At 46.2% G+C, this 26,069-nt stretch overlaps 1 protein-coding gene across 1 annotated transcript; it reads left to right on the top strand.

The window, feature by feature from the left end:
- Positions 1-858: 858 nt before the first annotated feature.
- Positions 859-25,733, top strand: atp6ap1lb (ATPase H+ transporting accessory protein 1 like b). The gene is made up of 7 exons (XM_056275041.1): positions 859-992; positions 15,205-15,242; positions 15,886-15,968; positions 17,239-17,477; positions 23,532-23,582; positions 23,737-23,980; positions 25,473-25,733. The coding sequence occupies exons 1-7, from the start codon at positions 859-861 to the stop codon at positions 25,707-25,709; spliced, it is 1,026 nt and encodes a 341-aa protein (XP_056131016.1). The 3' UTR covers positions 25,710-25,733.
- Positions 25,734-26,069: the final 336 nt, after the last annotated feature.

The following is a 26,069-nucleotide window of genomic DNA, read 5'->3' as shown; positions in this document are numbered from 1 at the left end:
ATGTTCTGTTCTGAACATCATCACGTCAGCGGATAAAGACATAGAGAGAGGATGCATCAAGATCTGGAGGCATCTTACACTACCAATGGGCCCCAAATGAGGTTGAAATGGGATCAGCCGTCAGGGTCGTCAGGGTCGGACCCTCATTCGCGTCTCATCCTGTGGCTGCTCAGCTGCTCCTGTCATCCATATTTGCAGCCTCAGTGGACAATTTCCTCAGCCGGGGGCCCTCGCAGTGCTTGCAACAACACATAGATCAAGTGAATTAATTCTGCTATTGTGGCAGCGCACTGGAGATCTAGGTCATGCAGTCATGGCTCCTTTTTTTTCTGACGCCATGTACAATAATGTCAACATCCTCCCGTCCTCCCTCCTACACAATCTGACCTTGACATTCCCCAGGTGACCCTCCATGGAGGTGTGCGTGCGAATGTGTGTGTGTTTGAGCATGCCTGAAGTGCATGTATGTACGAATAAACGCACACACATGTAAATTTGTGTTATTTGTAGGTAGCATAGGTATGATTAGATGCGCTGTGAAAAAGAATGAGCCACTGTCTATACTTGGGGTTGGCCTGCAGCTATGTGTGCATGAAAGAGAGAGAGAAGATAGAGAACACAGGAGTGGACGTGGGAGGGTGGGAGGGAGAGAGAGAAGCAGAGGGAGGATGACAGAGAAAGGAGTAGGGTGGGAGGGAAGAGGAGGGGGAGGGGGAGGGGTGAGCTGTGACGCACACTGATCCCCTCAGCCAGCCGCTGGTTGGCTGCAGCAGCCGTCAGTCAGCGGAGCCCGAAGCTGTTCGGGGAGCAGATTATGAAGCGGAGCTCAACCAGCGGCAGTCTGATCTTATTGTCTCAATGGCTGCTCACGCGTTCCTCCTCTGCTCCCTCGCCCTGCTGTCCGTTCACAGCCGGCCCAGCCTCTCCTTCGCTGATGAGGAGCTGCAGCCAGGTCTCACCTATGACGAAGTGCCTGAAATCCTAGACAGAAGGTAAGACCAGCTTCTTCTATGTCTGTCATCAGAGGTGGAATGGGGGGGGGGGGGATGCATGCAGGGATGCTGGCTGTGGGATGCTGATGCACTCCTCTCCTTTTGGATCTTTCTCTCTTTCCTTCCGTCATCCCTACCATCTTCACCTTTGGGTGTCTGGAGGAATGGGGAGGCAGGACGTGTTGTTAAGGTGGACGGGAAAGAGAGCAGCGGTGCAAGGCTGTGTGTGTTTGTCTCTGTGTCGGAGACTGCATCAGACGTTGCTCATCGATCACGGATAGGGCTGTTGTCTCCATACAGGAGTGTTGGTCTGGCAAAAGAGGAGGAGGGGTGGGGTGGGTTGGGGGGGGGATTGAGGGGCAAATAAGGCTGGGGCAGTGGGCCCGCAGGAGAGCTAGAGAGAGAGAGAGAAAGCAGAGAAGAGGGGGAGCAGTACAGATAGAAGGTAAACAAGAATGGGACAGGGAGGAGAGGAACGGATGCATCAGGAATGGTGTGTTGGGATCTGTTTACTGATGCAGTCACAGGGAGAGAGAGCAAGAGAGAGAGAGCAAGAGAGAGCAAGAGAGAAGGGAATTCTACCTGACCAAGTCTGCATAATGCACATGCAGTCCTGCAGGTCAAATCTGGTTGAAATATTCAGCGCCCAAACCCTGAGACACACACACACCACTGTCACAGAGGGGAGAGAGGCAGCAGCCAAAGCCTTTGTTAACACCAGACAGACGGACAGTACCTGTCTGTCTGTTTATCTATCTATCTATCTATCTATCTATCTATCTATCTATCTATCTACCTGTCTGTCTGCAGACAGAGATGAAGAGTAAAACAGCCGTGAGCGGTACATGATACAACACCATTTGTTTACAGTACAGAACATACACTTCCCCCCCACAATCCACCACACAGAGTCCGTAAGTGGTTCAGACTGCCACATAATGGACCGTCCCACCGATGTGTTTGATTTTGACAAAGCCGCGATTAAGTCATTACGTGCCAGTCATTTGAACAAATTAGCTTGTCATTATCTTGCGTTGGCTCGCTGTGACGTGTGAGGCAGCGCTGGGCCATGGTTTTAATTGTACCGAAAAGACTCGGCTCTCTTTAGACCCCTTTCAAGACGATCATATCCATACTTACCGATCTGTGCTACGTAAACAACCTTACCAACGTTGACATGTCTACAGGTGTGTGTCTTATTTCCAGTTCGCCGCCATCACGACGCAAAACTGTCGTGGGACCCGTTTCCCCTACCGGAAGTTTTAATAACCGGAAACTCGACCCGCTGGTGCCTGCTGCTGGTGGGGGGTGGGGGTGGGGGGTTGACTTCAACGTGGGTCCGTTTCCCCCCTTCCCCGGATCAACTTTAACTCATACCGGATGTAAGCGCTCCCCGCGGCCCCGGTCTCGGTTCCGTTATAGCAGAACAGCCTTTTCCTTTATTTCTCCTATAGACGGACTCGGTCGTAAAGCGAGGCAACGCGTCGCAAAGTGTCTGTCCAGTTTGCGGCGGTTAGTCACACGTACGGACTTCCGGCATGTATTAAAACGGGCCTTCCCGGGCTCGCGGAGGCTCGAAGCCGGAAACCACGCGACTCCGTTTCGGAAACCCCAAAACCTGATTGGACGATTCTGCGGTTCGAGTTCCGTGTGGCTCATTGACCCCCCCCCCCCCGTTCACGTCCCTTGTCTGCTGAGAAACGTTGTCAAAAGTAGATTTAAACAAAGGGGAGACGGCGTCGCCATAACGAGCTGACGACGAAAGAGGAATAAGAATTGTAAGGCGGGACGATAATTCGGTATTATCGTTTATCGTCTTTAAACGGTCTTGTGTCGAGAGGAAATCGATATCGTCATATCGTGATACACAATTCTGTAGTCAAAATGAACGATGATGAGAATTTATCATGTAAAATGTTTCACAAGACGAGGATGGAGTGTTATTTGAAAACTAGTGTAAACTACTAATTAGACACGTTAGCCCCTAGTTAACGGGTCTGACCCTTTAGCCGAGCGGTTAGTGATGTCGCCTTGTGGTGCAGTACACCCGGTATCGAATCCCGCACCGGGCAAGAAAATAACCGGTTACATTGGTGGCAGCGGTGGGATCCGGAAGTGCACAGATCCTCAGAAGTCTCTTCGGAGCGCGGGAAGAACAAGCGCGAAGGCGCGCTTCCGGGGAGGGTGACGACTGTAAACTACTAATAAGACACGTTAGTCCCTAGCTAACGGGTCTGACCCTTTAGCCGAGCGGTTAGTGATGTCGCCTTGTGGTGGGCTAACGTGTCTTATTAGTAGTTTACAATCGTATTTTTGCGCATGTAAGCAGATGTGATATATGTCAATATTGTGTAAAAATTATCATTATAATATTACTGTCCATATTGCCCACGACTAACGATTAAGGAAACCAAAATGGCCTTTACTCGTTCAAAATCAATGTATTAATTTCTATATTGGCAAAAAAATAAATACACCAAATAATCAAAAGATAGTTCTTTTCCAATAGACACTGGCTAGTGGGGGTCAGAGGTCAGGGGTCAGCTTAAATCTCAACGACCAACCATTACAGATAAAATTCATTCTCGCTCAAAAAAGGAGCACAAAATTTTTGCAAACCGCTGGATTGTCCAAGACCTCCATGGACGAGGTTAACCACAACACGTTTTTATACTTTATAGTGAAAAAAAGTTTTTTTCCCAGCAGGTTGAAGACCCAGGTTTCACTTAACTTCTTAGGTTGATTAGAAAATAGTAGATTTTAAATGTCCCCCCCCCCAAATAGCAGCTAAATAAAGACCTGCGATCGGTCTTCCGCATTGACTGAAGTGTACAGTTTGGCTACGGTCGACTCAGATCAGTCGCTGGACGTCTCCATTGGAAAATGAGATACATTTACCATGAATGGTCACCAGTCACAAGATCTCTGCTGTCCAGCTTAGACATGGAAGGATCTTGCTGCAAGTTCGTCATGTTAAAGTTATCGTTGCCTCAAGGTGTAAAATTCAGTGTCAGAATCAAACCATCCAGATCAGAAGTTGGACATTTTGATGGGGAGCAAACTGAGAGATCCAAGTCAAAGCTGAAAAGCTGAGAGGTGACCGGAAGTTGTCGTTGTCTTTGTACAGGACAGGATAATCACAAATACGTCCTCCCTACATTTTGTTGGTGGTGGCTGGGCAGCAGGATAATGAGGTCATACCACCCAAGGCTTACTTGAGATTAATTTTACTGGTTCATTCTTTAAAACTGATGTCCAAGCTTCATTTTATCTGAAACATTATAAAGCGCCAATAAACTGCCTGAGGACAGAAGCCGATTAGGGCAAAAAAAAGTGGTGGAGGTCTGGTGGAAGATCACCCACGGGACGAACCCTTCATAAAACAACAATAACGGGGTCAAAATGTCCATTGCCAATTTCAGACTTTTAAGTTATATTCAGTCTGTTTTGATTTAAATCTGAACTCTTTTTATTTAACAAGACCCCAACTTGAGATCAACTTGATTAACAAGATCAACTTGTCTCATAACCATTGTGCTTCATTTCTTCTGTCGGTTGGGATTTTAACCAAGTCCCTGGTCCAAAGGTCAGTTTTTCTCTCACCTGGATGTGAATAGTTGTAGCGTCTTATTCATATTATTCATCAGTACCTCTGTCTTCTTACAAAGGAGCATTTGAGAATCTTTTAGAAGTTTCTAGGATCTTTGTCTTCCAAACCTAACTAAATATCACGTGAACCATCATTAAGTGTAGGAGGATAAAAACCAAAGTATTCTGTAATGCGTCGTGGTGGCATAGGGCCCAAATACGTATTTTGAAACATACAACCAAACGCTCAGTTGCCATTTGACCCTTGAGGCCTGGGGAGATTAGGACTTAAAGTCCAGTCAAACTCATGGGACATCTCCACACTGAAATGGCGGCAGGGTCTGAGCACCATCCCTGTAACCCGCTGTAGCTTAATCTCCGCTAGCGACTCTGCACCTGCCTGGCGTAGGGCTGAGGGGGTTTTCCTGCAGATGCAGGGTAACTACTCTGACTGCCATCCCAAACTAGTTTAAAACGCTGTGAGGACATTTTCACAGATTATTAACCAGTCTCGGTTTATATCACTGTGTAATGAGGCCAACCGCTCGTCTCTTGGTTGGATTTCCCGCGAAATCTGACGAAACGATTTACAGCACATGGCCACATACACAGCCACAGTTAGAGACACATGGCTGCATATCTTAAAAAACACCACCCACCACATCTCTTACTCTCCTCTGCTCCGAGTGCCAGACGCTGGATGGAGTTGCTTTTCCGCGAGAAACAACTGCTTTTCTCGACGGGGGGAGGCGCAAAAGCAACAAAAGTCCCAAACTCTAGATTTTAACAATGAAAAGTAATGCCGTTTGTCAGGATCAAACTGGTCTGTAATCACTTCTTCCGGGTGTAGACAACGTTAGATTCAGGGCTGCGGGGTATGATCCAAACTACGAGGTAAAATAGTCTCACGGCTAGATCTGGAATTTCATACAGGTATGATCCAGTGAAATATGACCACTGGGAACCATCACCACCGAGCCGCTGTAAGTCTCGCTCCAGTAGTCGTGGCCTTTACTAAAGGCCTGTGACGCTCTCTCCAGGGAAGGGCCTTGCTTAACCCGCACATGTTAGCAATCATGTTGGCTAAGCCATGTGGCCAAAACTCAACAAACTGCTCAAAAAATACATTTGAGCAGTTAAGATTTAGAGTAGCTAACTCAAAAAAGGCAAACCCTTCGATAAATATGCACTTTGCAAATCTACCAGTAAACGGCTGGAAATTTCAGCTACGCTAGAATTGAAACCCCACATATGTTAAGCTTAATACCTACGACATGGCAACAGTGTTTAGCCGTAGTAGGAAGCAAGGGCTTAGAGGGAGCAGTGGTCAGCCGGGGAGGGAGGAGACAGGAGTTGTTTACATGTCTGGGTGGACGTCACACCTCCTCTGTACTCAGCAGAGACACACAAACACACAAACACACAAATGGCAATCAGTACACACAAACATGTATAACTGATGATCTTGCATAACTGATAGTCTTGAATCTGGATATACGATGAAAGTACTGCTGGACGCACCAAGTAGATGATGTTCAGGAGTCGAGATACGATCGATGCTAGTGATTCGACTTGCTGTTTGCCTGAAAATTGTCACCGTCGCACACACGTGTGTTTCCTTTTCGCGCGTGCGTGCGTGCAAGTACGAGGAGTACGAGAAAGACGCCGAAATAAGGCGAGGGGAGCCGAGGGATGGTTCTGGCGTGGCTCTGATTATGTAAAGAGCCTGTTCAGCACCCAGGAACTGTGTGACAGCCAGAGCCAATGATGGGGCCGCAGCAGTCCTAGGTTGCTGACCTCGCAAAACTGGCACAGGAACAAACGGCCAGGCTTTAGTTAGTTTGCGCGCACACACGCACACACACACACACACACACACACACACACACACACACACACACACACACACACACACACACACACGCACACACACACACACGTACACACACACAGATTCCTCTGGCCTCTTTCAGCCAGCTGAGACCTGGGTGGTTGCAGAGGAAGGATGGCTCAGTCACTCTATGTTCATATGTGTGTGTGTGTGTGTGTGTGTGTGTTTGCACGAGAGGTAGGGGACATGCACATGCAGCTATTGGTACATTTCCGGAGTCCGACTGGCAGTTTGAAGTAGGCTGTCGAGAGTAAAACAGGCGTTGTCATTCAGTGCTGCAGTTGTGCGGCGATTGCATCCATTAATATGTAAATCCAATGGGAAGTTTAAGAAAGCGACTTTATCGAGCCGCTGTTGTCGCCACGCCCCTGCTTAATGTTTGGCCTTTTGGCGGCGGCGGGGGGGGGGGGGGGGGCGATAGATGCGAGTGAAAAGTCGCCAGCACCTCTCCGTCTGCCTGAGGCCTCACTCACAACTGGCTGGTTGTGTTGCATTGTTCTACAGTCACCAGTACAGAGCGCAGACCTGTGAAAAGTGTACCGTGATACCTTTGCACATAGACAACACATTGCGCGCACACACACACACACACACACACACACATAGGAAGAGCGGTGCACCCCTCCCGATCTCTCTCACACACGTACGCGCCCACATACCCGTGCACTCCTACACAGAGAGCCGGGTTATCCATGAATTACCACCGTGATGTTGCCATTTCCGTCGGTCCCACGTAGAAACGCACTCGCAAGTGCTTAAACATTGTAAGAGCCTGCAAAGCCCTCGATTAATGATGTCACCGGATTCCCCGGCACATCTCGGAGCCGATCAAACCCACTCACTGGACGTCGTCAACCAGACTTGATTATCCCTTTAATGGAGGTGCCCCTCATAAAGGCGTCTGGAGACTACTTTGAATTAACTTGATTTACTAAGAGAGCACGTCAGATTACGACAGAGCACCTTTGTAGGTGACCTAGTCTGGCCCAACGGATGCGGGAATGTCACTTAGTGCTGCGATCGGGGCCGGCCAGTCGGAATCTGGTCAGACAGATCCTGCCCGTCCCTCTCCGTTGTGTTACGGAGTTCAACGTCCCCATCGGAGCACTAGAATCCGCACAACATGGATTACTACAACAACAACAACAAAAACTTGGCTCTCTCTTCGAGGCCTCTTTAACTAATTCTTTCAGCGACATCAACGGTCTTCGAAGAATAGGCATCGAACACCTAGTTTTGAACTGCCATGTCATGCCTGTTTGCCAGGCGGCCACTGTAAAAGCTTGCCCCCCCCCCCCCCCAGATATAGCCCTTCTTCTGTAGGTGCTAGTTTAGCGACTATGGCGGCGGTGCGGGCATTTCTTCTAGACCTGCAGCGGGTTTACCGCGCCACTGAACAAACAGGCCACGCTTGCGTCTCTTGTCATGGTCGCCAAGATCGCAAAGTTGGCAAATATCAACATTTTTGTACGGCGTTTTGGTCAGGACACTTCTCCACTGTTCACGTCTCCATATCGCCAACATGTAGCATATATAACGAGAGAGATATTGAGTCTGATGTGTGGAAAAACCAAGTTTATCATTTAGGTTTATTCACTGAGCATTAGGGAGGGGGCAGGAAGTGATAAGTAGTAACTTCCTCTCGCTCCTTTTCAAACTTCTGGTTTTATCTTCATCATTTTTTTTGTCCATTTGTGCTTGGCCATAACTCATAATTTCCACGTAAAAAAAAATAAATAGAATAAGGCCCAATTTATACTCCAAATGTCGGCTAGCAGACATTTGGAGCATAAACTGGGCTTAAATGTTGTGACTCGGTGGTATTTTCGAGTAGCACAGTCACCAGAAGCGGTGGCCTCCAGAACAGTGTTGGGTTCCTCCGGACTGGAAAACCCGCCTGTTTCTCTCACCGTCTCTCTCTGGTAGTGGGTTCGGGCAGACCCACCTCCCTGGCGGTCCCAGTAGGTCTGGCTAGTGAGACGGTAGGAGACCTGAACCGATGTCAACGTTTAGGCCTTAGAAGTCGACGCTGGAGTGAACAAAGCCCCGGTTGTATAATGAATAGTGTCCCATTTTTGACGAATGACGGATGTCTTGTGGTGTGATTTGTCCTCACAGGAGCGTAGGGGGGCCTTTGTCTGCCTGGGAAATGAGTCTGATAATTTTGTAATCGTATCTTAATTTCTCGTAATGGTTTTGAAGCGTTGGCAACCTCAGCAGCGGTGACTCGTAACGACGCAGCAGCCATGCCGCTGTAGTCCAGAAGACACGCCGAGGAAGAGGAGCCTTTATTTAGCCGAGTCGGGCTCAGCTCATCGCCCGTTGCTCTTGAGCTGACCCTTTGGCATCACATTATCCTCTGCGGCTCTCAAAGCGCATGAGGCACCAATTAACTGGCTTCTTAACCTTAAACGTGCTGCGTTTGACATTGTCTGGTCGGGTGGACTGAAATCGGATGAGGAGGACAGCCAGTGAAGGTCAAATCATCCAGGAAGAGCACACATACGCTCTGAATTTATCCAGTCCGTTCAGTTTTATTGATTAGCATTCCAGCGGTCAAGAAGCTGCTGACATCATGACTTAATCTCTTCATCTCCTTCTGGTCCCTACGCGTCTCTGTGTGCTCTGGCTTCCATGGTCCTGCCTTGTGTTTGTTCCTCCACTCACCGTTAATCCTAATCCATTTGGCACCGAACAACTCAATGTGGGCCAGGTGGCATTCATACCACACTGGTAGCTAACTGCTCCAAGGTATTGGCATTGATATATTTGGTAACCTGCCTCACAAGAGCTGCTTCTACTGCAGCCAGAGCAAACTGAAAATGCCCATTCTTATCTCTTTCCTCCACTGCCCAGCTGTAGTTTAGTTTAGTTTTTTTTTGGTTTTGCACAATAAAAAGGAACAGATTAGGTCATAAATCACAGTAAAATGTCTGCTAAGCATGGCTTGAATTTGAAATCAGCTAATGTGATGGATGCTAACTTCCCACTTTTATTAGTGCTTTTCAGAGTCAGTTTTAGCCTGCGTGGGTATGTGTGTGTGTAGATTTCATATGTGTGTGTATGTGTGAGTATATTTGACACATACAACTATTGGTATTGCCAAGGTATTGGCATTGATATATTTGGTAACCTGCCTCACAAGAGCTGCTTCTACTGCAGCCAGAGCAAACTGAAAATGCCCATTCTTATCTCTTTCCTCCACTGCCCAGCTGTAGTTTAGTTTAGTTTTTTTTTTTGGTTTTGCACGATAAAAAGGAACAGATTAGGTCATAAATCACAGTAAAATGTCTGCTAAGCATGGCTTGAATTTGAAATCAGCTAATGTGATGGATGCTAACTTCCCACTTTTATTAGTGCTTTTCAGAGTCAGTTTTAGCCTGCGTGGGTATGTGTGTGTGTAGATTTCATATACGTGTGTATGTGTGAGTATATTCGACACATACAACTATCGGTACCACTTACATGTACGTATGTCTGAGTTTAAGTGTACTTTTATGTGACTAGCATCGTTCCTGGCATAGTCTGATTTGTTTCCATAAGGAGCAAAGCTGCCCCATATTCCCGAGGTGATTTGTTGAGGATTATTTGCAGGTGCTGTTTCATCAATCTCTGTTTTGCTGTTTTAATGTGCTGGCCCTGCAGCCTTTCTTCCCGACACCTTCTGTAAACAAAAAGCCCAGTAAAAGCCCTTCCAGCACGGCAGCCATGCAACAGTAGTTAGGAGACTTGTTTGCTGCTAGACAATAAAAAAACCAAAACAAGGCTGATCATCTTGCAAGTCCAGTTTGATTGGGTTTGAATGCACGCCACGCGTTATTGCAGTTTGAGAGTTTTTAAAAAGGACGGTGAAGTGAAATGTTCAATCTTAACTAGACGCTGTTACTTAACTTCATTAGGAGTTGGATGGCAGCAGCTTTACTGTATTTGCAGGTAATACAACTAGAAAGAAGGGCTGACTTGCAGAAATGGCTTTTAAGTACTGTAGGTCAACAGAGACACACACAAAAAAAAGAAAAGTGAACTGCTCACCACTACAGCCATGACATCTGACACAATATTAGGGGGGGGGGGGGTGACATTGTGATTTTTTATATACATATATATTGTGATATTAAGGAAAAACAGGAGTGACAGAATTTCGCCACATTTATGCAGCTTTCACCTTCGATGGCTCCATTTGGAAAGAATCTATTGTCGTCATTGATTCAGGTGATTTTAGAGGGAGAAGTGAAGTGGTTGGTCAACACGCTGGCTGACTCAACATGACACCATTACATTCACATTATATTCATTATATTATATTCCGTTAGCCGTCACCCGTCAGTCCAGACGGCCCGTCGTTAGCACAGCATTTGTACGCTCTTCACCCACCATCACACACGTTGGCTCTTCTGTGAAGGAGTGAAAGAAGAATGATGTCTAAAGCATTCAGAAGATTATATTAGAGATTAGATTATAAATTAGTACCTGACTCGTTTTCCTATCGAGCAGTGAAAGGTTTTGAGGTAACGTGACTGACGGGCCCGGTTTGTCTTTCATTGCATGCTTGCAGGGCAAGGCGACGATTCAATATTATCATTTATCATCCGTCAACGGTTTCATATTGGGATGAAATCTGGAAATGGTCATATCACGACGCACAACTGTGACGTCTGAATGAATGAAAACGAGAATCCGTTCCCTATAATTTTTCACAAAATGAAGTCGGAAATATTTGAAGTAGTATTATTTTATAAAATAGTTTTGGTTTGATATTATACTTTACATTACCAAACAGTTCAATGTGATGAACCTCAGCTGGATTCAAAAATATGGTATTTTTGTATGTGTACGTAGATATTATGATATATATATATATATGGTATATTGGTAACAGTATTTTCCATATCGTGCGGGTCAGTTTTGCAGTGTATACATTTGGATGTGGATGCTGAGACAACATGTTGTTCAGACCTACTATCCATTTTAGTGGGTTCTTTGTATTTCTGAATCCGGTCAACTTGACTCCCTCTTCCAAAGGTCCATAAAAGGCCTTTACAGCAACTTGCCATCAAAAGTGCTACCATGTTACTGGAGTTAGCTTACTTGACGGTAGCTGACTAAGGTCACCGGGCCAAAGCTGTTACTGACAAACATCACTTCTGGTTCTCTGGTTTGTCTCTACGCTTTGGAGACACGGTGTGACCAGATGTAAGAAATAAGACGTCCAGAGGAAAGGCCTTTTGCACAAAAAGTCAGATTGTTTTCATCGTAAAAACCTCGCACGTTCAAAAATAAAAGCGACCTCACGTTTGGTCCGTTACGTTTATTCGCCAGCTCCGAAAATGTCGTCGGTCACCGATGTTTCAGGAGGAGGTTCAATTCCCTTCTGTCGAGAGGCTCTCAGAGATGTTTGGGAGTTTTTGGTGTGCAGAGGCCAGAAGACCAGGACATGTAAAACCTGAGGCAGTCTCGACATAGCATGACACCTGTCCTCGGCTGTCAAGACGGACCCTCTCACAGCACTCAGCGTGGTCTCAATTATGTCCCCCTCAAGCCTATTATAACAGACTACAGCAGAAAGGGTAAGGAGTCTCAGCTAATCGAGCTAGATCGGGATGGGACACGGAGACCACTGTGAAGGACCATCTTATCAGGAGCAGCGGCCAGGTCAGCCATGCTCAGTAAGCCCATTGGTGGGGCATTACGTCTTTGATTTGTCTGTTAAATGGATCGGGCCGGGATTAGCCACCAGGACTCCAGTGCGACACAAGATTTAGTTCTACTCAGGACCTGACAGCCAGGGCAGGCGTGTGAAGGAGAAGAAAATGGTTCACCCACCTGCTCTTTTACACTTTGTAGGTCACTCCAGTTAACCAGACCGGTCATCTAGCAGGGCAGGACCGGTAAAACGGCCCGGACGGCCCCCCCCACACACAGCACCGCAGCCTTAAACACCGAAATGAAATGTGAATTTAACGTTTAAGTATGATCCAGCTACTTGTAACGTCCACAACGTCCCAGTGAGGAACATATGATGGTGGACATCCAGCCCTTTGCCAACACTCCGTATAGCAGTGTTTCTCAACCCAATCCTCAAGGACCCCCTATCCTGCAGATTTTCATTGTAACCCTGCATAGGTAGCCCCGCTTGTACTTACTCGACCAATCATCTCGCAGCACTTAATTAGGCAAGGTGTGCAACGTCTGACAAAATTCATTGCTGATTGGTTGAATAACTACAAACAGGTACCTATTCAGGGTTGCAAAGAAAATATGCAGGATAGGGGGTCCTTGAGGACTGGGTTGAGAAACACTGCCTTATAGTATCTGTTACACCTTGGTGTCTATTTAGTTCATTTCCTGATCAGACTAAAAACAGACTTGGTGATGCAGTAACATTTACACCTTGGGTTCACGGTATCGCGGTCTCGCTTGTAGTACTGAAGTCAGTGTTGGTAAGCTTGGGTACTGGATGGGAAAGAAGATGTAGAATACATTCACATAGTGTAAGATTTAGCGCCGGAGGATATGGAAGATATCATTATCGCAACAGTCACAGGACGTTTTACGTATCGGTATAGCATATGAAGACATCTGCCGAAAAATGTAGAAATACCAGGCGTAAGCCATCATGTGAACTGTAAATGATAATATTAACCCAAAACTAGTTTTCAAATACTTCTCTTTCAATGAGAAAACTAATATCCTTTTATGAGCAATGTTAAGTAATAGATACTAGTTATCATTATCACTATCATTATTATCATATACACTACCGTTCAAAAGTTTGGGATCACCTAAACAATTTTGTGTTTTCCATGAAAAGTCACACTTATTCACCACCATATGTTGTGAAATGAATAGAAAATAGAGTCAAGACATTGACAAGGTTAGAAATAATGATTTGTATTTGAAATAAGATTTTTTTTACATCAAACTTTGCTTTCGTCAAAGAATCCTCCATTTGCAGCAATTACAGCATTGCAGACCTTTGGCATTCTAGCTGTTAATTTGTTGAGGTAATCTGGAGAAATTGCACCCCACGCTTCCAGAAGCAGCTCCCACAAGTTGGATTGGTTGGATGGGCACTTCTTTGAGCAGATTGAGTTTCTGGAGCATCACATTTGTGGGGTCAATTAAACGCTCAAAATGGCCAGAAAAAGAGAACTTTCATCTGAAACTCGACAGTCTATTCTTGTTCTTAGAAATGAAGGCTATTCCATGCGAGAAATTGCTAAGAAATTGAAGATTTCCTACACCGGTGTGTACTACTCCCTTCAGAGGACAGCACAAACAGGCTCTAACCAGAGTAGAAAAAGAAGTGGGAGGCCGCGTTGCACAACTGAGCAAGAAGATAAGTACATTAGAGTCTCTAGTTTGAGAAACAGACGCCTCACAGGTCCCCAACTGGCATCTTCATTAAATAGTACCTGTTAGAGCCTGTTTGTGCTGTCCTCTGAAGGGAGTAGTACACACCGGTGTAGGAAATCTTCAATTTCTTAGCAATTTCTCGCATGGAATAGCCTTCATTTCTAAGAACAAGAATAGACTGTCGAGTTTCAGATGAAAGTTCTCTTTTTCTGGCCATTTTGAGCGTTTAATTGACCCCACAAATGTGATGCTCCAGAAACTCAATCTGCTCAAAGAAGTGCCCATCCAACCAATCCAACTTGTGGGAGCTGCTTCTGGAAGCGTGGGGTGCAATTTCTCCAGATTACCTCAACAAATTAACAGCTAGAATGCCAAAGGTCTGCAATGCTGTAATTGCTGCAAATGGAGGATTCTTTAACGAAAGCAAAGTTTGATGTAAAAAAAAACTTATTTCAAATAAAAATCATTATTTCTAACCTTGTCAATGTCTTGACTCTATTTTCTATTCATTTCACAACATATGGTGGTGAATAAGTGTGACTTTTCATGGAAAACACGAAATTGTTTGGGTGATCCCAAACTTTTGAACGGTAGTGTATATATATATATTATTATTAATATATTGTGGTGACCCACATATATATAACGAGAGACATTCACCTAAGAGGACGGTGTACCTTTAAGGGAAGAGGCGAGGGGTCAGATAATGCACTTCCGCTTCCGGTTCAGAGTTCAGTGTCGTTGTCGAATGTATGACATGCTAAGTTGGAGCTAGTAAACTACCTTGACTACGTCTACTCTCACGTCTCCTGTCTCGTTGTTTTCTAACTCCACAATATATCATATATATTTATTATCGTATATATTTTGTGTATATATTATCATATATATTATATTGTATATTTTATATATTTATTATCATATAGTTATTATTATTATGTTATCATGGTTTATGGTATTATTACTACTTATCGGATGCAGTTATACTAGTTATACTAGTTAGTTAGTTATACTAATTATTGGGAGCAGCTGAAAGTAGCAGTAGTAGTAGTAGATACTAGTTGTCATTAATTTAGACGTGGTAATACTCGAAATTCATCCCGATACAATACCACTGAAAGATGATAACGATGATATTGAATTACTGCTCACCCCTGATTGGAATATATACAAATAAGAGTTAGAATTCATACAGATACAACAACCTCATTGATGTGGCTGGACTCTGACATCAAGTCTCTCCCAAATGAGTGCTCCAGTTAAATGCCCACAGCACCCCCCCCCCCCCACTGCTCAATACATCTGAATGCATCTCTGGCTTTAACCACAGGTCCTCATTGTGTTTTATGTCTCTCTTCTTTCTTTTTTTCTCCACAGCAGAGAGAACCCTAAAAAAGCGACGAGAGTCACATCAAGTAAGTGGCCCGTGTCTCAGAGAAGGCCGGACAAGGCCTGATTCAATCCGAGCTGACTTGCTAATTTTGACGCCGATGCTTAGTGCTTAGCTAATCTGACCAACATCTCTCCTTCTCGACGCCGGAGACGTCGCCTCTGCCGCCTTGCAACGCAAGAATGACGTGGGCTGTGGCGCGTCTCCTTTCCCGGCGCTCCTCGCAGGGAATTCTGATGCTCTGTCGGGGCATCGTCGTTTTAGTCCTTCTGAGAGAGAAAAGAGAAATGGAGAGAGATGATCCCTTCAACAGCCTTGTCCTGTAAATCCTATTACGAGGAGACAAGATGTTGTAACTCTGCTGGTTGACGATGAGCAATATCACCGTATCTGTGAAATCGTCTTCTGATGAGTCATCGTGATGACGCAAAACAATTGGGAATAGACGGCAGCCTGCGTCGTATGAGAGTTTTGCACTGTATCCGTCCCTGAGTTTCTGTGTGTGTGTGTGTCTGTGGTGACCGTGGTGTGCATATGAAGTTCAAAGTGAAAATGTCTGCTGTTATATGAATGTGTTGTGGTGTGTAGCGCAGCTCTGCAGTGTGTCTGTTGTGTTTGCTGATGCAAGCTGCCGTGGTGCAGTAACGTATGTGTGTGTGTGTTTTCAGGTCGAGATGGCGGGTTGGGCTTAGAGAGTGAACAAGTCTTCCTGACGCCTGAAGATGAGAACCCACTCAGGAGAATACTGCAGGTAGAAACTCTCTCTCTCTCTCTCTCTCTCCCTCCCTCTCTCTCTCTCTCTCTCTCTCTCTCTCTCTCTCTCTCTCTCTCTCTCTCTCTCTCTCTCTCTCTCTCTCTCTCTCTCTCTCTCAACACCACGCACACCACAGCAACAAACTCAGCCGTATTGCGTGACCTTGGATGTGAGCATATTGTAGGGCTCACCATCTCCAGGGCAAGGGTTTCGTTTCCGCCCGCTCCCAAGAGCAAGGCTCCGTGAAAAGTCGTCTAAACCGCACATCACCAACTTCTGGAATCAGGCAAGATTGCACCCAGTTCATATCTAAGGTGTGGCGCTGTGCCGTGGCTGTCCCCAATAAACGTTGGACAACAAACCCAGCAAAGATGTCAGGGTGAACATCAGCATGTGGCGTGTACACGTACACAGTCTCGTAGGTTCTTCATCAGCCGTTAGCCATGTAGCACCGAGCAGACACATGAGAGGAGCCTTTGACAAAATATAACCGATATTTTTACCTTTTATAAATACTCCTAGACTTACTGTAATGCTCCTTCACGTGGTTAGGATCGCCCTCTAGAGGACAGTGAGAGAATACTACCCCACCCCCCCACCCCCTCCGCATGCTGATGTCTTGATTTACTGTAGTCCTGCATACCTCCTTTGGTCATCTTCACTCTTTTTTATTACATATATTATGATTAACTGCATCAGCCCCCCCCCACACACACACACCGCCACTGCCCAACCGCCACCAAAACATACACATTTCAACAGACACGACAAACACAAAACAATAGGGTACATTTAAGACTAAATGAAATACATAGAGTTGTTCAAATGAGCTTAGTAAGACGAGATCTTGAATATGGTCCGAAGGGGTTTCAGTGTTTTCTAGACATGGGCTATTCATTTCCCTCCCTTTTTCCTGTTGCATTCGTTCCTTTTTAGATGTAGATCAAGGGGGTCCAGGCCTAAAGTAAGGGCTTTTGGGTCCATTCTTAGCCTTAAAGACAGACTCTTTTCTATTGGTGTGACCTCATTTTGACAGAATTTCTTTATTTTATGACATTCCCATACACAATGCAAAGATGTCCCTTAATGCTCACTGGCTTTTAAAGCAACAATCCGCTATCCAAAGGAATTGATTCAATTCCTTTGGATAGCTGTGACCTGGATGAATGAGAACATTCACAGACCACAGTCCGCTATATTTTGGTATGTGTTTTAATCAGGTTTACTCTAACTCATTTACTTAACCTTTATGTTTATCTCTTTGCAGCCCTTTAACTGGCACCAGCCAGGGATGCCCCTCAGTAAGAGGAAGCTGCTGCAGTCTCTGATGGGCCCCTATGGCCCTCTGAGTGTGTCTTACAATGGGAAGACCTGCATTCTGTTCAAAGCCAAGCGCCTGGCCATCCGCTACAGGAACCACACCTTCATAGACCTGACCGAGCGGGTCTTCAGCCCCAACTCACCCGTGGATACCAAGGGCTCCATCTGCACTAAAGAGAAAGCCACGTAAGTCAGCACAAAACGTGGAGAAGGTGGAATCAGAAGGAATATGGCTTTCATTTGCAGAGCACAATAGGTGCAAAAAAGGAGGTCGACTTGGTCAATTGCTTTGGACACTTGAATAGAAAATATCCTTGTAGTCAAAACAATCCAAGTACAGATGAGGACTTATGGAGGGCAAGTCCAAATGAGGTCTAATAGTTAAAGGTGTTGAGTCCAACTCGAGACCAATGGGACCAAAACTTATGTGAAGACTGACACCAGAACAGTACAAGTCCAAATAAACACAATGACCCTAACTGTAGTTGTCTACCATTGTAGTACAAGTCACAATTTCACTACACTGTAATATTTATTTAGGCTGTTTTTCATTTGCCAAGGAATGCATGTTTCAAATTCCGATTTTCCAAGGTTTGAGAGACATGAATTAATAATAATGACGAAAATAAGTGAATTAGATTACATTGCACTTTATTGACATCCTCGGGGGAGGTTTAATATTCATTTCCGGTTCCATTTGCCAGCTGCAGATCGATTGTTGGTGGCTCTGCTTACTTTTTAGCTTTAAACAACTTTTAGAGACTCCTTGAGACCTTTGGATTGTTTTAGTCAATTTTATGGTTTGCGTATTTTATGGATTTTTACCCGGTCATCGATTGCTGCACTGACTCCCTGCACTCCTGGTGAGAACTGTGTGGACTCAACCCTCAGCTGATGGAGCTTACTTTCTTTTCTGTGAACATGTATCAACTGGTTTAATATTACTATGCCTAAAAGCAACAAACCTCAAGGAAGTTATCCAGCGGCTCTCACATGAACTGTGAGAAAAGGACTCTCTTTTATCCGATTTTATTGATAAAGCCTCACAGTCCAAAACGATGTCAGTTATGAACTCAGCTTTCTCTGATACCATCCTCTGGGACCCATCATCTTCCATCATCCATTCCCAGCTCACAGGCTACCTGGTCAGAGGTGGTAGTCAGATGTGGCAAGATGGAAAGACCCCGAACTGCCTCGCCTCTGTCTATGAACCTCTGATGTCATTGTACCATTCTACTGGCTGATGCCATGGCTAACCCTGATGATGCCCCCGTGACCGATGTAGAACTGGTCCCTGCTCCAGTTGGGACTACTCCTGCTTCAATGGCTGCCCCGGCCGCTGCGGTGGCTGACCCATCTCGTGCTGCCACTGCCACCGCGAGTCCTCCTGCACAGGTCCCCCTGCACCATCCTCCCTGGCATTTGGGCAGGTTGATCACTCCCGGTCCAAAGGCTGCTTCCTCAGGCCAACAATTTTCATCCCCTCCCAAGACTGCCCCTGGCAGCGCTGTCAATCAGTCACCCACTCCTCTCTTCCCCCATACCACCTTGATCATTGGCGAAACATCTGTTTCATAAATGCGGTCACGTGCTGCTTTCCTGGAGCCACTACTCTTGACATCCTGGAGAAATTCCCAGGATTCCTTGATTCATTTCCAACAGTTGTGAGAGTAATAGTTCATGTCTGCTCCAATGTCACAACCCATCAGCAGTCCAAGCTGACAAAAGGTGATTACATACTTTTTTTATCTGCTCAACAGTTGTGGAAAAACCGCTTTTATTTCTGGCCCAATTCCCGCACTGGATCGCAGTGTGGGGCGTTTTAGCAGAATTCTCAGCCTTCATACCTGGCTCCAGTCCTTCAGTATAGCTCACAACATTGTTTTTATTCACAACCTTGGCTTGGTTCTGGGAGCGCTCCTCTCTGTATAGAAGAGATACTCTTCACCTGAACATGCTCGGTAGTCGCATGTTGGATGCTAATTTGCAGCATGCTCTTCTGTCTTCCACACGTGATTGACTATTTACATCACACAGGTGCCTCCCTGACCCTCTTTTTCCCCTTTGCCCATAGCAATGACTGTTGCATCCTTTGCTCACACCAGCTTCCCCTTGTGGTATGATCCTAATGCTGTTCGACCTCATCCCATTCCTGACCCTATTACCAAGACATCATTAATTCTCACCATCAGCCCAACAAACGATACGTGAATCAGTCCTATCTCCGTTTCCTTACTCAGTCCTTACAACCTACAACAAAGCAACGTCATCTGAAACTGGTTTTGTTGATCTCCAATCTTCCTTTTTGATCAAAAATGCTGAAACGTGTTGTAGCCTCCCAACTCAAAGCTCACCTCATCTCCAACAACCTGTTCTAGATGGCCGCCAACCTCTTCTAGATGGCTTGCCCCGGTTCCTGCTCTGCTGCTGTGTCTTGCACCTTTTTTCTATGGTTTATGTCAGAAAAGCACCATATCAATGGAGATACAACCACGAGGAGTTGCTGTACATCAGGAGGACGACTTTTGGCGATTTGGAACTATCTGCCAACATTTCTGCCAACATTCCAGAGGATATACTGATTGTAAACAACACTGGATCGCCACCCTGAGGAAATACCTAGCACAGGGAGACGGAGAACAGGGACGCTGTCCAGGTTCAGGAGACACTGCTATCGCCCCCACTACCGGCCTGATCTTATCAAACGTGCATTCCTACCGAAACAGTGACATTGTATGGCAATAAATTACACCTCCTACCCAACGAAAAGAACTGGGCATACAGAAACGGAAACAAGGATCAGTACAGAGCTGCCAGAGCCGTATAAGTTGCGTGAGGCAATAAGAAAAGCAAAGTGCAGCTACACAACAAAATTGGAACAACAATTCTCTTCCAGTAACTCCAGATCAATATGGAAAAATCTTAAGGAAATGTCAGATTGCAAAAACGCCCCTGCTCCCCTCCAGATAATGACTATAACCCCCCAGATAAATTAAATGAGTTTTATGCAAGGTTTGAAAAGCCTGTCCCACCAGCCATCCCCCCTCTCCCACTCCAATGCCACCCTTCTGCATCCAGGAGGATGAGGTGAGAGCAACATTCAAGAAACTGATTATTAGGAAAGCAGCAGGGCCAGATGGCATCAGTCCTGTTTTGTTGAACCACTGTGCAGCACAGTTGGCCCCAATATTTTCCACCATATTTAACACCTCTCCAAGCCAATGTACAGTCCCACAGTGTTTCAACTCTCTACCATCATTCCTGTGCCAAAGTCCTCAAAGATCACCTGCCTCAATTACTTCAGACCAGTTACCCTAACATCTGTGGCCATGAAAGCATTTGAGCGTATCATTCTGTCATACTTTAAATCTTGCACCTCCCCAATGATGGCCAATATTAATTTGACTATCAAGCCAACTGGTCTGTTGAGGATGCAGTGAGCATAGCCTGTCTGTGAATGTTCTCATTCATCCAGGTCATGGTTATCCAAAGGAGTTGAATCAAGTGCAACTGGACTTGGTATATATCCGTGAAGACGTTTCGCCTCTCATCCAAGAGGCTTCCTCAGTTTGTGCCTTTCTGACTAGACCAAGCTAGGCTGACTAGCTTGGTCTGCTAACAGGACAGCACAGAAACAGCCCTGCTTAACATCACCAATGAGCTCCTCCTCTCCTCAGACTCTGGCCACATCAGCATTTTAATCCTCCTTGACCTCACTGCAGCTTTCGACACCATCAACCACACCATTCTTCTCTCCCACCTCCCTCAGCATCACTGTTACTGCCCTCTCCTGGTTAAAGTTATATCTCACAAGCAGTCAACATTTCATCAGCATGAACAACTGCACCTCCTTCACCGCTCCTTTGTCCCATGGCATCCTCCAGGGTTCGGTGCTTGGTCCTTTCCTGTTCATCCTTTACATGCTCCCCCTTGGTAAAATCATACCTTGTCATGGTCTTCACTTCCACTGCTATGCAGATGACATCCAGCTCTACATCTCCACTAAATCCATCACCACTACAATTTACTCCGGTCTGACCAACTGCCTCACTGAAATTAAATCATGGCTGCAAGCCAACTTCCTCAAACTAAATTGTGATAAATCTGACATGATCATCACCGGCCCCAAATCCCTTACCAAAACCACTCACAACTTCTACCTCGCACTGGATTAGTCCACTCTGTCTCCCTCGCCACACATCTACAACCTTGGAATCATTTTCGACAGCAACCTCTCCTTTGAACACCACATCAATCAAATCACCAGAACGGGCTTTTTCCACCTAAGAAACACAGCTCGTCTCCGCCCATCATTCTCCTTCTCTGCTGCCGAAACTTTGATCCATGCTTTCATCACATCCAGAATTGACTACTGCAACAGCATTCTCTATGGCTCATCAGCCAAAGTCCTAAACAAACTCCAGTACATCCAGAACTCTGCTGTTCACCTGCTCACCCACTCCCGCTCCTGTGACCACATCACCCCTGTCCTCCAGAACCTCCGCTGGCTCCTTGTCCCACAACGGATCCAAATCAAAGTCCTTCTCCTCATTCCCCATGCCCTCCTTAACCAGGCCCCCTCCTACCTCACCAGCCTGCTCCTCTACCATTCTCCTTCCCACAGCCTTTGCTCCTGCGATGCCAACCTCCTGTCTCCGCTATATAGGACCAAGCACCGGGCCTGGGGTGGCAGAGCCTTCTTCATAGCTGCCCCCCCACCCCCACCCCCCGTCTGGAACTCTCTCCCCAAACACATCAGAGACTGCACCAATCTCTACATGTTCAAATCATTAATCAAGACTAAACTATTCAGAATTGCTTTTAATGTATGATTAATTTTGTGTGTTACATGTTTTTGGTGTATTGCATTTATCTTTATTTCATCTTATGTAAAGCGTATTTGTGTACCTTGAAAAGCACTATACAAATAAAATGTATTATTATCATTATCATTATTATTATTGTTGTTGTTATTATTAATCATTAAAGAAACAAAATTAAAGTCTTGTACTCGACCGGTCTTGAAAAATTACCGCGGGTCCACACTGTCCAAGACCGAGTCATGTCCGAGTCATTATGCAGTGAAGTCTCAGACAAGGCCGAGACCTTTAAAATGTGGACTCAAGACCGAATCAATACTCGGGTACTACAACCGTGCTAGAAAGATCCAATATATAACTCATATGCTATAGTACAGCACAAAACGTACGGGACCTCACATAAAGTGGAGGTCAACTTTCTTTTGTGACAGCACACTAAACCCAAACACCAACATACACGTTCAGATTCAGACTTGTTCCAGGGTAGCAATACTGGCACAGTTAGAAACAGTCATTTGATCTAATGTATGGTAGTAATCCAATGAGACCAGAGTCCTGTGGGGCATTAATAGCTGACTTATGACAAGTCAGTAGATGTCTCAGTAAGTACGGGAGGTGGAACTAATCTACTCCTATATTTTCGTAATGTGTGTGTGTGTGGTTATAGTGTGTGTGTTTGTGTTAGTGTAGATAGCGGGACCGAAAACTAAAGCATTTATGATCCTAATTCTTTTTGGAGGTGGTAGGTATTGTCTCAGAGAGTAAGGGAAAAATCCCAGAAAATTAAAATTATGCATAATTGCATAATTGTGCAAAATATGCATTTTTCTAAAAATGGCAAAAAACCGCTTTTCTCGGCATGTCAGATGATTCTGAGCATCTTTGATTTTTTTCACCTACATAAAAAAAATTTTTTCTGGGACTTAGAAATGTTTTGGCATTATGCAAAATATATACATTTTTGCAAAAATGCACTTATGATCCTAATTTTTCTTGGAGGTGGTAGATATTGTTCCAGAGAGGACCAGAAAAATAGCAGAAAATTAAAATAATTATGCATAATTATGCATAATTATGCAAAATAAGGATTTTCTAAAAATGGCTAAAAACCACTTTTCTCGGCATTTCAGATGATTCTGAGCATGTGGGGGGAGGGAGTTGGAGTGGGGGGGGTTTAGGGGCAGGGGGAAGGCGGTTAGCTGGCAGGATGAAGAGGAGGGAGATTTAGACGGGTGGATAACCAGACCGCTACATTGTAGCGGGGTTCTTCTAGTGAATATATAAAACAGAACTGACCTACGCTGGCCTTCCATTCGATGCCTGCCGGGGCAGGATACAGCCACCTGCGACCCTGAATTCAAATAAGTGGCTCTAGATAATTGCATAGATTTGATTGTCTTTTGATTATGTTTCACCACAGGCTCTCGTTACGGTTCGGCGACGTGGAGGACTTACGAGGACTGGTCATCAGGTAAAAACCTGCTCTCCTACACGTCAAACAGTTTCAGTCGCCATGATCTCGGTAATACAATACCGCCTCAAGACTCCCGATCAGGAGATGCGTACGGCTTTATGAGCATACACGTGGACCAGACCCGTTATGACGTCACACTCTGTCCCACCAGGCTCCAGATGTCCAACACCTTCTATGAGGCAGCTGGTCAGAACTGGTTCACCCTGGATAGTGTCCACATCCACTACAACTGGACCCAGGAGGCGACGTTTAATGCCAGCGAGGTCTACGCCCCCGCCACCTCATCCTACCACTGCCAGCACGTCAGCAGCCTGCACAAATACGACACCCTCCTGGTGCCCAGCTCCCACACCGACACGTCTGCCAACTGGCACATCACCTTCACAGATTTTCAGGTACGATGTTATAATGTTGGGAGGGTCTTGAACGCAATCTCTGAACTTAGTCTTCTGCCTGATGTGTGTGTGTGTGTGTTTCTGTCACACACAAATTTTGAACATCAAATCAGTTAATTGAGATGGCGTGTGTAACTGGGGAGAAAATTGTCCCCAATTTGACTTCACTGCAATTACATGTCGAATGATGTAAAGCGGTTTCTGCCTTCGTTGGGGGGTTAGTTTAAGGTTAGGGTATCATTATCGGTATGTTGTCATGCCAACGGAGCGAATCGCCCTCTCCGCCAGTTGTTGGTGATCTGGCGGTGTGTGTGTCATGTAACGTTCAACAATCTGATTAGACGGACACGCCACTTGCTGGTCTGGTTTCAGCTGGACCAGTATAGCGGACATGCCTGTAAACAATGACTCACATCGCCTTAACATTCCACAGAAATTCCGTTACCTACCAACACGGGGATCGGCGGTTCGAATCCCCACGTTGCCTCCGGCTTGATCGGGCGTCCCTACAGACACAGTCGGTCGTGTCTGCGGCTGGGAATCCGGATGTGGGTGTGCGTCCTGGTCGCTGCACTAGCGCCTCCTCTGGTCGGTCGGGCCACCTGTTCGGGGCGGGAACTGGGGGGAATAGCGTGACCCTCCCACGCGCTAAATCCCCCTGGTGAAACTCCTCACTGTCAGGTGAAAAGAAGCGGCTGGCGACTCCCCATGTATCGGAGGAGGCATGTGGTAGTCTGCAGCCCCCCCCCCCCCCCGGATTGGCGGAGGAGGTGGAGTAGCGACCGGGACGGTTCGGAAGAGCGGGGTAATTGGCTGGATACCATTGGGGAGAAAAGGGGGGGGGGCATTCCACACAAAAAAATAGAACATGTGGTTCCTGAATCTTTCTCCCTCTCATTTCTACACTGCCTTGTTTCAACTCTTGTCCGTGAGGTTCAGAGTTTGGGGAGCGCGCCTACTGGGTCCGATCGGTCACTGCCGGGGCCAAGTTTGCTTCTCATTTGCGTAAAGCTGGGGGAAAAAAAATGTCTACTTTTTGCCGCTCCAGTTGTCTGCCTCACCCCGTTGTCGATCCCAGGATCCCACGTGCATGACTGCCTCCCGTTTCCATAGAAAATGAACTGAGAGCCGAGGCTTTGCCCGCCTCGCTCTGCTGACATGCAAATGACCTGTAAGCCACCAGGGAATTTAAGTCGGCGTGGTCTCCCCAAAAAACCATGTGTGTGAGCGTGTGTTGACTGGTTTGCAAGGTCTTATTGTGTGTGTGTGTGTGGGTGTGTGTGTGTGTGTTGACTGGTTTGCAAGGTCTTATTTTTACTCTAAGCCTGTTTGTCTGTAAGTCTGTCCATGTGCTGTCCATTTAGCCTTGTGGGCCGTTTCCACCTGTCCATATATTTGCCTCCTCCCCTTCCCCGCTGTGCCTGGCAGGAGCCAATTGTCCTCTTTAATTCATCCTAATCCCATCTTTCCATTCTCCCTGCTGTCTTCCCAGATCCAGGCCTTCAATGTGCAGTCGGATAAGTTCGCGTCGGCCAGCGACTGTGCCACCTTCCTGACACCGGCCATCCTCATGGGTCTGGTGACCTCCCTGATCCTGCTCCTGGTCCTGGCCTACGCCCTACACATGGTGGTCCACCTCAAGCACATCGACCGCTACGAGGAACACAAAGCCACTGTCTACTTCCCCCGCAGTCCAGAGGCAGAGCTACCGGACAAGAACAGCCTGTGAGGGCTGAAAGAGAAAGAGAGAACGACAACGGAGGGGGCGGGGCGGGGTGGGGTGGGGCAACTATATAGGGAGAGGGAGAAGGGCGCAGAGGAGGGTGCAAGTGTGTAAAGAAGAAAAAAAGTATCCAGCACAGATATTTCTTTGACAAAATAACACGTTTTTGCCTGTTCACACAAAACCATCTATCGGAGTCTTTCAGTAAACGAGGATGTGCTTGGATACTTCCTCTTCATCGGCCTGCACCCCGATGTCTCTTTCTTTTCTTGACTTTTTTTTTTTTTGTCCCACTTCGGCGAATGGATGTTCTCTCTCCTCTCTCCCAGAGACAGTCCGTGACCCCTAGTATCAAAGGTCACAGAA

The sequence above is a fragment of the Lampris incognitus genome, chromosome 2, assembly GCF_029633865.1.
Source record: "Lampris incognitus isolate fLamInc1 chromosome 2, fLamInc1.hap2, whole genome shotgun sequence".
NCBI lineage: Eukaryota > Metazoa > Chordata > Actinopteri > Lampriformes > Lampridae > Lampris > Lampris incognitus.
Note: the sequence above shows the minus strand (reverse complement) of the source record. Positions and strands in the feature narration are given on the sequence as shown.